The 15989-nt window shown below is 53.1% G+C and overlaps 1 protein-coding gene across 4 annotated transcripts in view; it reads left to right on the plus strand.

Annotated features, from left to right (window-relative positions):
- Positions 1-15989, plus strand: part of LOC119978951 (complement decay-accelerating factor transmembrane isoform-like) — a 38749-nt gene that overhangs the window by 371 nt on the left and 22389 nt on the right. For all 4 annotated transcript variants that reach the window (XM_038820901.1, XM_038820900.1, XM_038820898.1 and 1 more), the window contains exon 2: positions 10785-10976. In XM_038820901.1, coding sequence (XP_038676829.1) covers positions 10785-10976 — 192 coding nt within the window. The remainder of the gene's footprint in view (positions 1-10784; positions 10977-15989) is intronic.

Here is a 15989-nt window from a genome sequence, read left to right on the forward strand (position 1 = left end):
ATTGCACCTTGTTTGCGTACAACCAGCCAGAGCAGGTTAGTGCACTGTGTAGTGATATTATTTTATCTCAAGTACCTTGCATCGTATCAATATCATTGTGACCTGTTATCTCAGGAACAGTTTCAGCGGACAGTTTAAATAATATTTACTCATCCCCAAATTCACAGATCAAGATCTTGAAGCTCAATGAGGCAATGATCCTGGTTCAGTCCATATGCATGTCCTGACATGACCCATGAATAGTGTTACCTCTGCTGGTCAACACCCGCAATTGCAGTTTGTTATTTGCATCACCTGGAACAGAATTTTATCCCCCAATCCTCTCTGTCCACCAGGGCTCCCCTACCCTGAGATCCCCAAAACGTACCTCTTCCTGAAATCCTGGGGCACAGACTCCTGGGACTGCACACAATCCCAGGCCTGTCCACATCTCTGTCCACAGCAGGGCCGGTGCTAGGAATTGCGGGCTCAATTAGAAAAGTGATGGCGGGGCCCCTACTCTACAAAAGTAAAAATTTATGTATGTTTATATTTCGTGTAGTATTACTATCGTCTTTATCGTCGTTAAATCGTCTTTAACCAAAAAAAAACATTAAATGCTTGATATACTAAAATTTTGAAAGACAATATGAAAGTTGTATTTTTTTAATCAGTTTTAGTTTTGAAAAACTTCTTTCACCTGATGCGACTGTTAGAATACAGAAAAGGCTTCAAACGGTAACTCTGTCGCCGCTGGCACCCATAAGGTGCGGGGCCCAATTTGATAAAATTGGTCAAATAGGCTTAAAACCGGCCCTGGTCCACAGTCTCTGATGCTACAGGGGACGAGAGAGCCATTCAGATTGGCCAGCATCTCTCTCAGGTGGGAGAATTTTGCCACATGGGAGGTGGAAGTCCAGCCTCCAGCTGCATTGGGAGCGTGAAATGGCTGCGGGGCAGACAGTGTTGGCTGTCCAAAGATGTGCAGGTTAGGTGTGTTTACAGGGATAGGGCAGGGGGAGTGCGCTGAGGTAGGGTGCTTTTTAAGAGGATACCGGTGCAGGCTCGATGGGTCAAATCCTTCTGCACCATAGCGATTCTGTGAATTCTATTCTATTCTATGGATGTGTTCCCAGACGACTCTTTGAATGGTGGGAAGGGAAACCCCACTATCTAATAAATCTTGGCTCTGGTGCTGCTTGTGTTTTTCCTCAATGGAATGGTTAATGCATTAAAATTCATTCCTTGAACCACAAAAACCAGGGGATAGTTTTGCGCACTCCCCACATGGAGCCTCGCTGCACAGGAGTGTGAATGGGATACAGGACTTGTAGCATTAGAGGGTTGATTCTGCAGCTGATGTTCCCATTCAGCTTGGCTGAACGGCTGGTTTATTAAAATATTATTTACAGTATGTGGGTGTCGCAAGTTAGGCCAGCATTTATTGCTCATCCCGAGTTGCCCTTCAGAAGATAGTGGTGAGTTGCCTTCTTGAACCGCTGCAGTCCCTGAGGTGTACATACATCCACAATGCTGTTAGGGAAGGAGTTCCAGGATTTTGCCCCAGCAACAATGAAGGAACGCAATATATTTCCAATTCAGAGTGGTGAGTGACTTGTAGGGGAAACTCCAGGTGGTGGGGTTCCCATGTATCTGCTGCTCTTGTTCACCTAGATGGTAGTGGTTGTGGGTTTTGGAAGGTGCTGCCTGAGGAACCTTGGTGAGTTCCTACAGCGCATCTTGAAGATGGTACACACGGCTGCTACTGCTACTGTTCGTCGGAGGTGGAGAGTTTGAACGTTTGTGGAAGAGGGAGCAATCAAGCAGGCTGCTTTGTCCTGGATGTTGTTGAGCTTCTTGAATGTTGTTGGAGCTGCACTCATCCAGGCAAGTGGAGAGTATTCCATTACACTACTGACTTGTTCCTTGGTGAAGAGGCTTTGGGGGTCATAGCTAGTTTAGTTACGTTTATGATCAATGGTAACCGTCAGCATTTTGATTATTAGGGTTCAGCGATGGTAATGCCTTTTAATGTCAAGGGGCGATGGTTAGATCCTCTCTTGTAAGAGATGGTCATTGCCTGGCACTTGTGTGGCACAAATGTAACTTGCCACTTGTCAGCCCAATGTATGATGCAGTGATGCCAATGCCAATACACATGAAGGCAGTGTCTCTCAACCTTGCCCCTCACCTGCAGTGTGGTGACCCTCGAGTTCAATCACTGCCAGTCAGCTTTCTCTTAAAAAAAAGGGAGAGCAGCCCATGGTCCTCAGGGACTATGGCAACTTTCAAAAAGCTACCGGTCTCAGTTTGGAATATACTCAATGATTGGACATCCCCGCTCTCAGTCAGAGATACTCAAAGCTTCACAAGTGTAGAAATGGAGGAAGGAACCCCCCCGACAGGCCGGACGGCGGAGGAGGAGCGGGCGGCAACGGCGGAGGAGGAGCGGGCGGCAACGGCGGAGGAGCGGGCGACAACGGAGGAGCAGCGGGCGGCAGCGGCGGGCGGCAGCGGAGGAGAAGCGGAGGAGGAGCGGGCGGCAGCTGAGGAGGAGCGGGCGGCGGCGGAAGGCGGAGGCGAGGAGCGACGGCGACAGGGAGGCCCAGCAGCGGCAGGTCCAACCCCTCTCTCCCCCCCCCCCCCCCACACGGGCCGGGAACGGTGCCGCAGCGGCGGGCCCTCTTCCCCCCCCCCCCCCCAAACCAGCAGCGGGACACCACCTTCCCCCCCCCAATCAGCAGCGGGGACACCAACCCCCCCCCCCCCCCAACCAGCACGGGGCACCAACCCCTCCCCCCCCCCAACCCCCAACCAGCAGCGGGGACACCAACCCCCCCCCCCCCCCAACCAGCAGGGGGACACCAACCCCCCCCCCCCCAGCAGCGGGGACACCACCCCCCCCCCCCCAACCAGCAGCGGGCCCCGGCCCACTCGCCCCTCCCCCTCCCCCCAACTGCAGTGACCACCACGTGGCAAGGACAAAGGGACTCTCTCTCTCTCTCTCTGGGCGAGTGGAGAGAGAAAACAAAAGAAAAAAGAGACTTATATTTCTGTTCTTTTTTTAAAATAAAACCCAAAAAAACTGGTAAAGAGAAAAGGGATGAAATAAAGGGGTAAAGGAAAGAAGGGGGGAAATAAATTTTTCATTTAAAAAAAATATATACATATATTTTATATATATATATATATATTAATATATAAATAAAATTAAAATAGGGTGCGGAAAGGGGGAAAAGAAGAACAAGGAGAGAAGAAACGATGAAGGGGAAGGGGGAGAAAAAAATGCCAGAAGGGACCCAAGAGAAAGGGGGCACCGGAGGTGGACGGGGCAAAGGGCAAACCAGCTTGGGCGAACGAGTCAACACGCGAAGCAGCGGGAAGAATGTATCGCCGCATCCAAAAGGGCTGGACGGGCGGGCAACCTCTCCCCTGGGGTTAGAGGGGGCGTGAATTGGAAGGAAGCCATTGCCGAGGTGGTGAGGGAGCAGCTGCAGGCAATCAAGGCAGAGTTAAAAGCAGACACAGAGGCCGCAGCACAGGCAGCAATGACCAGGGCCATGTCAGGGTGCAGCAGGCTCTGACCAGAATGGAGGAGAAAGTGGATGCCCAAGGGAAGATACTGGGAGCCCAAGGGAAGATACTGGAAGCCCAAGGGGCAACCATTAAAGAGCTGGAGAAGGCAGCGACTGACGTGAGCGACCGGGTCATGTCCCTGGAGAGGGAAATGGCGAAACTGAGTGCAACACAGGGGAGCCTGAAGGGCAGGGTAGACGGCCAGGAGATCAACTCGAGAAGGCAAAACATTAAGATAGTGGGCCTGCCAGAGGGGATAGAGGGTAGAAATCCCACAACATTCGTGGCTGCGATGCTGGGCTCCTTAGTGGGGCGGGAAACTTTTCCCACCCCACCGGAAATGGACAGAGCTCAGCGGTCACTGCGCCCGAAGCCCAAGGAAGGGGAAAAACCGAGAGCAGTTATAGCCAGACTGCACCGGTACCGGGATAGGGAGACAATCCTGCGCTGGGCCAAGGAGAATAGAGCCTGCAATTGGGACGGGCACGCCATCAGAATCTACGAGGATTTTGGAGCGGACATAGCTAAGAGCGGGCGGAGTTCAACAGAGCGAAAGCAGCTCTCTATAAGAACAAAGTACGTTTTGGTATGCTGTACCCAGCAAAACTCTGGGTCACATACCAACACAAGGAATATTTCTTTACAGCCCCTGCCGAGGCGAATAGATTCGTTGAGGAGCACGGGCTGGAAAAACGCCATGGGAAGTAGGGACGAGGGGCCCATGGCAAGGAGATACGTCATGCCGACGGGGGGTGGGGAGGGGCGAGGCAAAGCCAGCCCCCTCCCCCTGGCAGGAGCACCCAGGAAAAACAACCCAATGCCCAAGGGCCCGCTCCAGGTGGGAGGCCAGGCCCCGGCACGAGGGAACGGGAGTACTGGAGAGGGGAGAGGGGAAGGGGGACAGCAACCTCCGAGCGGGGAGCCACCGTGCTAGCAGGAAAGCTAGCGAAGGGGGCGCGCAACAGAGCAGGGCAGCGCACCCCAGGGGGGAAGGCGCCAGGCAGGGGAGGGGGGGGATCACCCTCAAAGGTGGGAGAGCAAATGGGGACAGGAATGGGGGAGAGAGGGGCAATGGAGGGGTACACAGGGGTATCCCCGAAAGGGATAGAGCGGGGGGGAGCACTCGGGGGGCGAGAGACCAGGGAGGGGAAATGCAGGGACGAAGGGACAAAAGAGGCCAGAAGGGAATAGGGCCACAAAGTGCCACAGACAAGGGCTCGAAACAGGGAACTGCTGCAAACACCCACCCAGTACGGTCTGTGGGTGAAGGGGCCCCCCGGAGTGCAGGGGGCTACCCGCGTGGCGGACACACAGTGGACGGCCATGGCGGGTGTCCCCGGGACAAGGGGGAACCCCGGAGCGCAGGGACCCGACCGCATGGGGAGAGCAGTGATAGTGGACATCCTGGACGGCCCCCTAACAAAGGGAAACCCCAGAGGGCAGGGGCGCGTCCACCGGACAAATGGTTAACCCACAGGAGCAAGGGGGCAGAAGCCCCCCACCAGAATAGTCACCTGGAACGTAAGGGGACTTAATGGCCCAGTGAAGAGATCTAGAGTCCTCACCCACCTTAGAAACATGAGGGCCGACATAGTCTTCCTCCAAGAGACGCACTTGAGGGAGCAGGACCAACTGCGGGTAAGAAAGGGCTGGGTGGGACACCTATCATTCCTGTTATGGGGCAAGGGCCAGGGGGTGGCGATCCTGATTGGCAAGAGGACAATGTTTAGGGCGACAAAGACGGTTACGGACCCGGGGGGACGATATGTCATGGTCAGCGGGGCCCTGGATGGGGCGCCGGTAGTCCTAGTTAACGTGTATGCGCCCAACTGGGACGACACGAGCTTCATCCAAAAGACCATGGCAGAAATCCCGGACATAGCGACGCACCGACTAATCATGGGGGGGGACTTCAACTGTGTACAGGACCCAACGACGGACAGATCAAACCCCAGAACGGGGAAAACCTCAAACATGGCAAGGGAACTCAGCCACTATATGGAGCAGATGGGAGCAGTAGACCCCTGGAGATTCGCCCACCCGGGGGAGAAAGAATTCTCTTTCTTCTCCCCAGTACACAACGTGTACACCAGAATTGACTTCTTTGTGGTGGGGAAAACGGTGCTTCCAGAGATAGACAAGGTGGAATACTCCGCAATTGTGATATCAGACCACGCCCCACACTACATGGATGTGCGGCTAGAGACGGGAAGGGCCCAGCGCCCCAAATGGAGGTTGGACGGTGCCTTACTAGCTGACAAGGCCTTCAGCGAAAGGATAGCGCGGGCCATAGCGGAGTACACTGAGATCAACCAAAACGGGGAGGTCTCACCCTCCACGTTCTGGGAAGCGCTTAAGGCCGTACTAAGAGGGGAAATCATAGCCTACAAAGCGCAAAGAGATAGGGAGGAAGGGTGGCTAGGCAGAAGCTGGTCGACTCCATACTGGAGGTAGACCATAAATACTCCGAGGCCCCGACCGTAGAACTCCTGGCGGAGAGGAAAATTACAAAGGAACTTTGACCTGCTCTCCACCAGGAAAGCAGTACACCAACTCCGCCAGGCACGCGGGGCCCTATACGAACACGGAGACAAAGCCAGCCGCCTGTTGGCCCACCAGCTGAGAAAGCAGGCAGCCAGCAGAGAAATTGCGCAAATCAGAGATACCAGAGGCACGTTGGAAACAGAACCAGAGAGGATTAACAAAACCTTCAAGGCCTTCTACCAAGAGCTGTACACCTCAGAGCCCCCAACGGGGAAGGCTGGGATGAACCGGTTTCTTGACGGACTGGACATACCAGTTGTGGGAGAGGGCAGAAAACGGGATCTGGAAGCACCACTAGCACTGGGAGAGATCATGGAGAGCATTAGCTCCATGCAGGCGGGGAAGGCGCCGGGACCGGACGGATTCCCGGCGGACTTCTACAAAAAATTTGCGACAGCGCTGGCCCCGCACCTGCGGGAGATGTTCACAGACTCGCTAGCTAGGGCACATTGCCACCCACGTTAGCACAGGCCTCAATCTCGCTGATACCTAAGAAAGACAAAGACCCAACGGAATGTGGGTCATACAGACCCATATCTCTGCTGAATGCAGACGCCAAAATACTGGCCAAAATCCTAGCCAAGAGGCTAGAAGACTGTGTACCTGAGGTGGTCACAGAGGACCAGACGGGCTTTGTCAAAGGTAGACAGCTTACCGCGAACATCAGGCGCCTGCTGAACGTGATAATGACCCCCTCCGGGGAGAGAACACAAGAGGTGATCGTCTCCCTGGACGCAGAAAAGGCCTTCGACAGAGTCGAGTGGAAATACCTCATAGAGGTACTGGAGCGGTTCGGGCTTGGAACAGGGTTCACCGCTTGGGTAAAGCTCCTGTACAACGCACCCATGGCGAGTGTACAGACCAACATACCAACTCCCAATACTTCCAGCTGCACAGGGGCACCAGACAAGGATGCCCACTGTCCCCGCTGCTGTTCGCACTAGCAATTGAACCGCTAGCAATCGCGCTCAGGGCAGCAAAAAATTGGAGGGATCCGAAGGGAGGTAGAGAGCACAGAGTCTCACTCTATGCGGATGATCTGCTCCTCTATATCTCGGACCCACAAAGCAGCATGGACGGAATCATCGCGCTCCTGAAAGAGTTTGGAGCCTTCTCGGGCTACAAACTCAACATGAGCAAAAGTGAGATCTTCCCAGTACACCCGCAAGGGGGGGGGGGGGCAGCACCAAAGGGGCTGCCGTTCAATCAAGCCCGACATAAATTCCGCTACCTGGGGATCCAAATAGCCCATGACTGGAAAGGGATCCACAAATGGAACCTCACCAGCCTGACGGAGGAAGTTAAAAAGGACCTGCAAAGATGGAACACACTCCCGCTCTCCCTCGCGGGGAGAGTTCAGACGATCAAAATGAACGTACTGCCCAGGTTCCTCTTCCTGTTTAGATCCATTCCGATCTACATCCCCAAGGCCTTTTTCAAAGCGCTGGACAAACTCATCATGGCGTTCGTATGGGGGGGTAAAAATGCTAGGATCCCAAAGAAGGTCTTACAAAAAACAAAAACCAGGGGAGGGCTAGCCCTCCCGAATCTACAATTCTACCACTGGGCAGCAACAGCCGAGCGAGTAAGGGGATGGATCCAGGAGCCAGAGGCTGAGTGGGTGCGTGCGGAGGAGGCCTCCTGCATGGGAACCTCCCTCCGGGCCCTCGCCACGGCAGCACTCCCATCCCCCCCAAAAACACTCCAGCAGCCCAGTGGTGACAGCCACCCTCCAATCCTGGAACCAACTGCGGCAGCAACTTGGCCTGACCAAAATGTCGAACAGGGCTCCCATCTGCAACAACCATAGGTTCACACCAGCACTGACTGACGCCACCTTCAAAAGGTGGAGGCAGGACGGGGGGACACTGACAGTCAGGGACCTATACACGGACGACAGGATCGCAACACTGGACGAACTGACAGAGAAATTTCAGCTAGCTGGGGGGAACGAGCTACGGTACCTGCAGCTCAAAAACTTCCTACGAAAGGAGACAAGGACGTACCCACAACCGCCACGACAGACACTACTGGAAGACCTACTGGACGCAAGTATCCTAGAGAAAGGGAACTGTAGTGACATGTATGACCGACTGGTAGATAGGGACGACACCGTACTGGACGCAACAAGCAGGGAGGACGACCTGGGGATGGAGATAGGGTGGGGACTCTGGAGCGAAGCACTGCATAGGGTCAACTCCACCTCCACGTGCGCAAGGCTCAGCCTGACGCAACTAAAAGTGGTACATAGAGCCCACTTAACAAGAACCCGTATGAGTAGGTTCTTCCCGGAGGTGGAAGACAGATGTGAACGGTGCCAAAGAGGCCCGGCCAACCACGCCCACATGTTCTGGTCTTGCCCCAGACTCGTGGAGTACTGGACAGCCTTCTTCGAGGTTATGTCCAAAGTGGTGGGAGTGAGGGTGGAGCCATGCCCGATAGTGGCGGTCTTCGGGGTTTCAGAACAGCCAGATCTATTCCTGGGGAGGAGGGCGGACGCCCTTGCCTTTGCCTCCCTGATCGCCCGCCGTAGAATCCTGTTTGGCTGGCGGTCAGCAGCACCGCCCAGAGCTGCGGACTGGCTGTCCGACCTCTCGGAATCTCTCCAAATGGAGAAAATCAAATTTGCCATCCGAGGGTCGGACGACGGCTTCCACAGAACGTGGGAGCCATTCATGCAACTGTTCCGGGACCTATTTGTGGCCAATGTACAAGAGGAAGAATAGTCGGGGGAAGGTAGCGGGAGGGGCTACAGGTTCGGTACGGGGGTTCGATGGCTAGCTAAGGCCCAAAACCAAACTAAATAAACATGTTGGGGGGGGGGGGGGGGGGGGCGGGCGCAGTTACCACTACGAAGATGCTTACCTGTAAATAGTATGTTAATTTTTTGCGTGTTTGTTTGTTGTTTTTTTTTTTTTTTTTTTCTTTTCTCTCCTAACAATTTGTAATTTGTTCAATATAAAACATGAAAACTGAATAAAAACATTTATAAAAAAAACAAGTGTAGAAATGTCTCTTCATCTGGGTCCAAAGTGGCCCATCCCTTATTCAGAGACTGTGACCCTGGTTATGATCTCTTTAGCTGGAGGGAAACAGCATCTCAGCATCTTTCCTGTCAAGCCCTCAGAATCTTAGGCAGTTCAGTGAAATCACAGATGATATATATAAGAGCTGGGAGGTTATGCTGGAACTGCATGAATCAATACTTAGGCCATGAATGGAGTACCGCATGCCGTTCTGGTCACCTCACTATAGGAAAGTTGAGACTGCGTTAGAGAGGAGTATGGAGGAGATTTACGAGGATGTTGCCCTGGAGTGGAGAATTCTGGTCATGAAGGAAGGATGGATAGGCTGGGGTTGGTTTCTTCAGAACTCAAGAAGCTGAGGAGACTCGTAACGGAAGGGTATAAAAATTATAGTCTAGATAGAATGGCTACAGGAAAGCCTTGCTTCAGGGTTCCGTAACCAGCGTTTCAGACTTAGTATTAGGTGGTTTAGAGGGGTTTGAGGGAAATTATTTCACCCAGAGGATGGTGAGGATCTCTAAGTAATATGTCCGAATGGCTGAAAAGCACCTTGCCACCTCGTCCTGTTTTCTTGACTCTCAAATGGCCAGCGTCCCAGGAAGGACAAATAAGTTGCTATGAATCTCTCCTTAATGCACGGCAGCATTCGCAATGCCTAGGAAAAACTTGCTGCCAATCTTTCAAAGTAGCAACAACCTGTCCGTCAAACTGCATCACGCTTTGAGTCCAAACAGTTTAATGATGAGGCAGGGACGGAAAGAAAAGGAAGCAAATCTCACGCTCCGGATCCCAATACATCATTGGGATGTCCTGCTGAATGTTGCCAAAGATCTGCGGCTCGAAAATCAACCTGTTCAGTTACATGAAAATCCAGGCAGAAACTCAGGACCCTGAGTACGCGCCATCCTTGAATTGAGGGACAGTCAGTAATGGTGATGATGGCCGGGTTATGGAACTTAGGGGTGGGAGAGGCAGAAAGCCTCAGAATAGTTAAAAAGTACTTGGATTTCACTTGAATCAAAAGAGCTAGAAAGTGGGAATAAACTGGTTGGTTACCTGTCAGTTAGCATGGACTTAATGGGCTGAATGGCCTGCTTGCTTTTTGTAAATTTCTATGATCATCTCGCTTTCTTCTGAACGCCAGGAAAGTAAGCCCCTTTGACTCAATCTCTCCTCACAGGTCAGCCCTCATCCCTGACTTGAACCTAGTTAATCTTTCTTGCACCTCTTCTGAGCCACGTATTTTCTTCTTTAGTTAAGGAGACCAAAACTGATACAGCATTCGAAGTGTGATCTCGCCAAAGCCCTCTATAACTGCAACAAAACTTTCATCCCTTTATGCACCAGCCCCTTGCAATAAAAGCTGAACTATTTGCCTTCCTAATTGTTTACTGTACCTGCTTGGTAACATCTGTAGCGTAATATTATAAGGAAGGGTTGGGCAAAAGAAAAAGACCAGAGGATTAAAAATGGCTAAGCAAATCGGAAAATTGCACAGGATCCCACTCTGATAGTCACTGGAATGGAATATTCAATGCTGATTTATTGACTAAAGAGAGAGGAAGGGAGTGTTTAGGTGCAAAGTTAATACAGCCTAAAGACAAATTGTTGGTGGATTTTCAAACAATGAACAAAAACTTTGTGGATTTGTTTTTCAAGGTGACTGCGATAGACCTCCACTCTTAGTGAATGGATTCCTAGGTGAAGAGTTCCTATCTTCAACATCATTTCCTGTGGGCGCTCGTGTTGTTTATGAATGCTATCCAGGTTATGTTTTCCAGGATGGAAGATCAACAATTACTTACTGTATGGAAAATTCTACTTGGACATCATTGCAGGCCACTTGTGAACGTAAGTGATCAGGTTAATTTTCTTCTTTTCCTCCTCGTTCCTGAAAGAGATGGTGTGACTGGAATGAGGTTCCGTGAGCTCAAGCAATTTTCCAGTTTCTTACGCAAAAGACTGTGGGCAGGGTTCTCCGTTGAGCCAGACGTTGATATCGGCAATCGGGTGGAGAATCCCTGTTTATGACCGAATCGGGGGGGGGGGGGGGGGGGGGGGGGGGGGTGGCGCCTATTTTCGGATGCTACACCCCCTCCAAAACGGCGTCATCCAGTGAATGTCCAGGGCTACACTATCTGGCAGGCTGGTCCGCACATGGCCGGTGCCATGTTGTTCGGTGCGACCGCTGCATGTCGTCGCCATGTGCATGCGTGGCCACGGACCTGGCAATTCTCTGGCCGTTTATTCCGTGGAAGCCGGGAGTATTACGTGGCGCGGCTGCTAGCCCCTCACCGGTCGCAGCATTGGTGCGGGGACGGCACCAACTTTCTTGCCGTGAAACCAGACATAGCCTCATAATCGGACAATCCAGCCCTGTGTTCTTATGAGCAAACCTGAAGAGTATGTGACAGTAAGCAATTTGACTACAAGTCCATCACACCGAGCTGTGCTTCTTTTAGCACACCATACACGCAAAAATATTACTGGATCGTAATTGGGGATGGAAACAATTTCCGTTTTACTCACCCGCACTGGGGATATGAGGGTTCCCTGGGTTGGATGAAACATTTCGGTTTGGAAAAAAGATGTGTCTTTTGCTTGCAGAGTGTCACATCTTTGAAGAAGGGAGAAACAAAGATAATGACGAAGCAAAAGCAGAATGCTGCAGTTGCTGGAAATCTGAAATAAAAACACAAAATGCTGGGGGAAAACTCAGCGGGCGGAATTCTCCGCTCCCCACGACGCCTGGGATAATAGCGGGTGGGCCTCCCGACATTTTTTATGACCCCCCTGCTATTCTCCCCCCCCCTCCCCTCATGCTCGCCCCGCTCCCCGAATTGCCGCTCGCCGTTTTTCACGGCGAACGGCGATTCTCCGAGGCCGATGGGCCAAGTGGCCGGCCGTTTACGACCTTTTCACGACGGCGGCAACCACACCTGGTCGCCAGCATCGTGAAACGGGCGCCAGAAGCCCGTTTGGGGCTTCTAGGCGCCCGATTGGCACGGCAGTGCCACGGCCGTGCTAAGGAGGGCAAAGGCCCACGATCGGTGCCCACCGATCGTCAGGCCTGCGTCCGTAACGGACGCACTATTTTCCCTCCGCCGCCCCACAAGATCAAGCCGCCACGTCTTGCGGGGCGGCTGAGGGAAAAGAAGGCTCCGCGCATGAGCGGGCCGGAGCCGTCTGCGTGATGATGTCACCCGCGCATGCGCGGGTTGGAGCCGTCCAACCTGCGCATGCGCGGCTGACGTCATACAGGTGCCAGCTGCGCGTTATTCTTGGCGCGCGGCCTTGACGACCGTCATCAATGCCGCGCCGCCGAGACCCCCGGGGCCCCGCTCCTAGCCCCGATGTGGGGGGGGGGAATCGGGTCCCAGGAGGGGGCACGGAGGTTTCCGTGGGTGACGGCCTTTTCCACGGCAGCCTTCCCGATTCTCTGCCGTTGCGGAGAATCGCACCCAGCAACTCTGGCAGCATCTGTGGAGAGAGAAACAGGGTTCACGTTTCAGGTCCGTGACCTTTCAAACTAAATGAAAGGTCGCAGACCTAAAACGGTAGCATTGTTTCTCTCTCCTCAGATGCTGCCTAACATGCTGGCTTTTTCCAGCATTTTGTGTAATCATCACACCAACGGAAGTTGTGTATAACATTTCCAAAGGGAATTGAAAAGGAAAAAATAAAACCTTTGGACTGTAGAGAATGGACTATAGAGAATCAGCTAGTTTGATTTAGAAACATAATGAAAATCGATTAATTTCACACGTGCGCCAAGTCCTGATGAATTTGAAGAATAGCTTGACAAACAAATGTGACGACAAGTTCCAAGCGGTCCCACAGAGATGGCTGATGGATTATAACTTGAAAAAAAAGAAAAGTTTGGTGTAGGAAAATAGCATATGGGTGACCATAATACCAGATGGGGAGTAGCCTTACTGATTAGAAACAGAATCAATTTTCCCCTGGGAAGAGGAGTCAATCCGGGGGTGTGATGAGCCATCAATTGCACGAGAGACGAGTTGCTTTACAAAAGTTAGGCTTCAATAAGCTAGAACTTAGCCCTGCAGTTGTCTACAATAAAATGGACGACCGCTAGGCGCTTCGACTATTTATACTTCGGTAAGGAGGCGTGGTTAACTCAGCCTCTCAACCAATCGGAGAGCAGTCACATGACTGGTCTCAACCAATCGGTCGGGAGGCACATGACCGACTAGGGCCAATTGTAAGCCGGTGTTCTGCACCAATGATAGACAGCTATGCAAATCATATCACCACAGGGTGTTGCCGTTCTGCTTGGTGAGTTTGCACATCAGATATCTGAGGGTTCACGTGGCTCGGGATTCGCCCGACTCTGTAAGTTGAACGATACGAGCTTGGTGGGAAAGGCCAGGACTGATTTGCAGAGGTGGGGTAGTCTCCCTCTGACCTTGGAGGGCAGGATTCGGTCGGTCAAGAAGAATATTTTATCAAAATGTTTGTTCCTGTTCCAGTGTTTGGTGACTTTTGTTCCTAAGTCATCTTTTGGGGAGTCGAGAAATTGATTTTGTCCTTTATTTGGGTGGTCAAAGTGGCAACGATTTGAAGGACAGTCCTTCAAGGGGTCAGACAATCAGGGGGCTTGGCATTGCCGATCCTGTTATATTATTATTGGGCGGCGAATTCAGAGAAGGTGTTGGGTTGGTGTAGTGAACCGGGAGCCACATGGGTACAGATTGAGTCAAAGTCGTGTCAGGGGTCTGGGGTGAGGGCATTAGCAACAGCTTTCCTCCTGTTCTTGGTGAATGTTTATGCCCCAAATTGGGACGATGCGGGGTTTATGCGGCGTCTGTTGGGCCGCATTCCGGACCTGGAGATGGGGGGCTTGATCATGGGGAGGGGACTTCAACACGGTACTAGATCCCCCATTGGATCGATCCAAGTCCCGGACGGGTAGGAGGCCGGAGACGGACAAGGTGTTGAGGGAATTTATGGATCAGATGGGAAGGGTGGATCCCTGGAGGTTTGCGAAGCCAAGGGCCAGGGAGTACTCGTTTTTCTCCCACGTGCATAAGGCCTATTCGAGGATTGAATTTTTTGTCCTGAGCAGGGGGTTGGTTTCGAGGGTGGAGGATGTGGAATAATCCGCCATTGCCATTTCAGATCATGCCCCGCACTGGGTGGACCTCGGGCTGGGGGAAGAGAAGGACCAACGTCCGCTCTGGCGCTTGGAGGTGGGGCTGCTGGCAGATGAGGAGGTGGCCGAGAGGGTTCGGGGGTGTATCGAGAGGTACCTTGAGGCCAACGACAACGGGGAGGTCTGAGTGGGGACGGTCTGGGAGGCATTGAAGGCAGTGATTAGAGGGGAATTGATTTCCATCCGAACCCATAGGGAGAGGGGGGAGCAGAGGGAGAGGGAGAGACTGATAGGGGAGATGGTGAGAGTGGATAGGAGATATGCGGATGCTCGGGAGGAGGAATTGCTGGGGGAGAGGTGTAGCCTTCAGGCCAGGTTCGATCTATTGACTACCAGAAAGGCGGAAGCTCAGTGGAGGAAAGCACAGGGGGCGGTGTATGAGTATGGGGAAAAGGCGAGCAGGATGCTGGCACACCAGCTCCGAAAGCGGGACGCAGCCAGGGAGATTGGGGGAGTGACGGATAGAGCTGGGAAGGTGGTGTGGAGAGGGGTAGATGTTAATGGGGTCTTCAGGGACTTCTATGGGGAACTGTACCGGTCGGAACCCCCAGTGGAGGGGGGTGGAATGGGGCGCTTCTTGGACAAGCTGCGATTTCCGAGGGTGGAGGAGGAGCAGGTGGAAGGGCTGGGGGCATCGATCGAGCTGGAGGAGGTGGTTAAAGGGATAGGGAGCATGCAGTCGGGGAAGGCGCCGGGGCCGGATGGGTTTCCAGCGGAATTTTATAAAAGGTATGTGGACCTGTTGGGCCCCCTGTTGGTCCGGACCTTTAACGAGGCAAGGGAGGAGGGGGGGGGGGGGGGGGGGGGGGCTTTGCCCCCAACTATATCACAGGCGCTGATTTCCTTGATCCTGAAGCGGGACAAGGACCCTCTGCAGTGTGGGTCATATAGGCCGATTTCGCTGCTAAATGTCGACGCCAAGCTGCTGGCAAAGATCCTAGCCACAAGAATAGAGGAATGCGTGCCGGGGGTGATTCATGAGGACCAGACGGGGTTTGTGAACGGAAGGCAGTTGAATACGAACGTACGAAGGCTCCTCAATGTTATTATGATGCCAGCTGTGGAAGGGGAGGCGGAGATAGTGGTGGCATTAGATGCAGAGAAGGTCTTTGATAGGGTTGAATGGGAGTATCTGTGGGAGGTGTTGGAGAGGTTTGGGTTTGGGGAGGGGTTTATCCGTTGGGTGAGGCTGCTCTACGAGGCCCCAATGGCGAGTGTAGCCACAAATAGGAGGAGGTCGGAGTACTTTCGGCTGTACCGGGGGACGAGACATGAGTGCCCCCTGTCCCCCTTGCTCTTCGCGTTGGCCCTGGCCATGGCGTTGAGGGAGTCAGGGAACTGGAGGGGCCTGGTGCGGGGCCGGGAGGAGCATCGAGTGTCGCTTTATGCGGACGACCTGCTGCTGTATGTGGCGGACCCGGTGGGGGGGATGCCGGAGGTGATGAGGATTCTTAGTAAATTCGGGTGTTTCTCTGGGTATAAGTTGAACCTGGGCAAGAGCGAGTTGTTCGTGGTGCATCCGGGGTATCAGGAGGAGGGGATTGGTAGGCTCCCACTGAAGCAGGCAGGGAAGAGCTTCAGGTACCTAGGTGTCCAGGTGGCTGGGAGTTGGGGGGCCCTGCACAAGCTCAACCTCACAAGGTTGGTGGAGCAGATGGAGGAGTAGTTCAAGAGGTGGGATATGTTACCGC

Source organism: Scyliorhinus canicula, chromosome 15 (genome assembly GCF_902713615.1).
Source record: "Scyliorhinus canicula chromosome 15, sScyCan1.1, whole genome shotgun sequence".
NCBI classification, from domain to species: domain Eukaryota; kingdom Metazoa; phylum Chordata; class Chondrichthyes; order Carcharhiniformes; family Scyliorhinidae; genus Scyliorhinus; species Scyliorhinus canicula.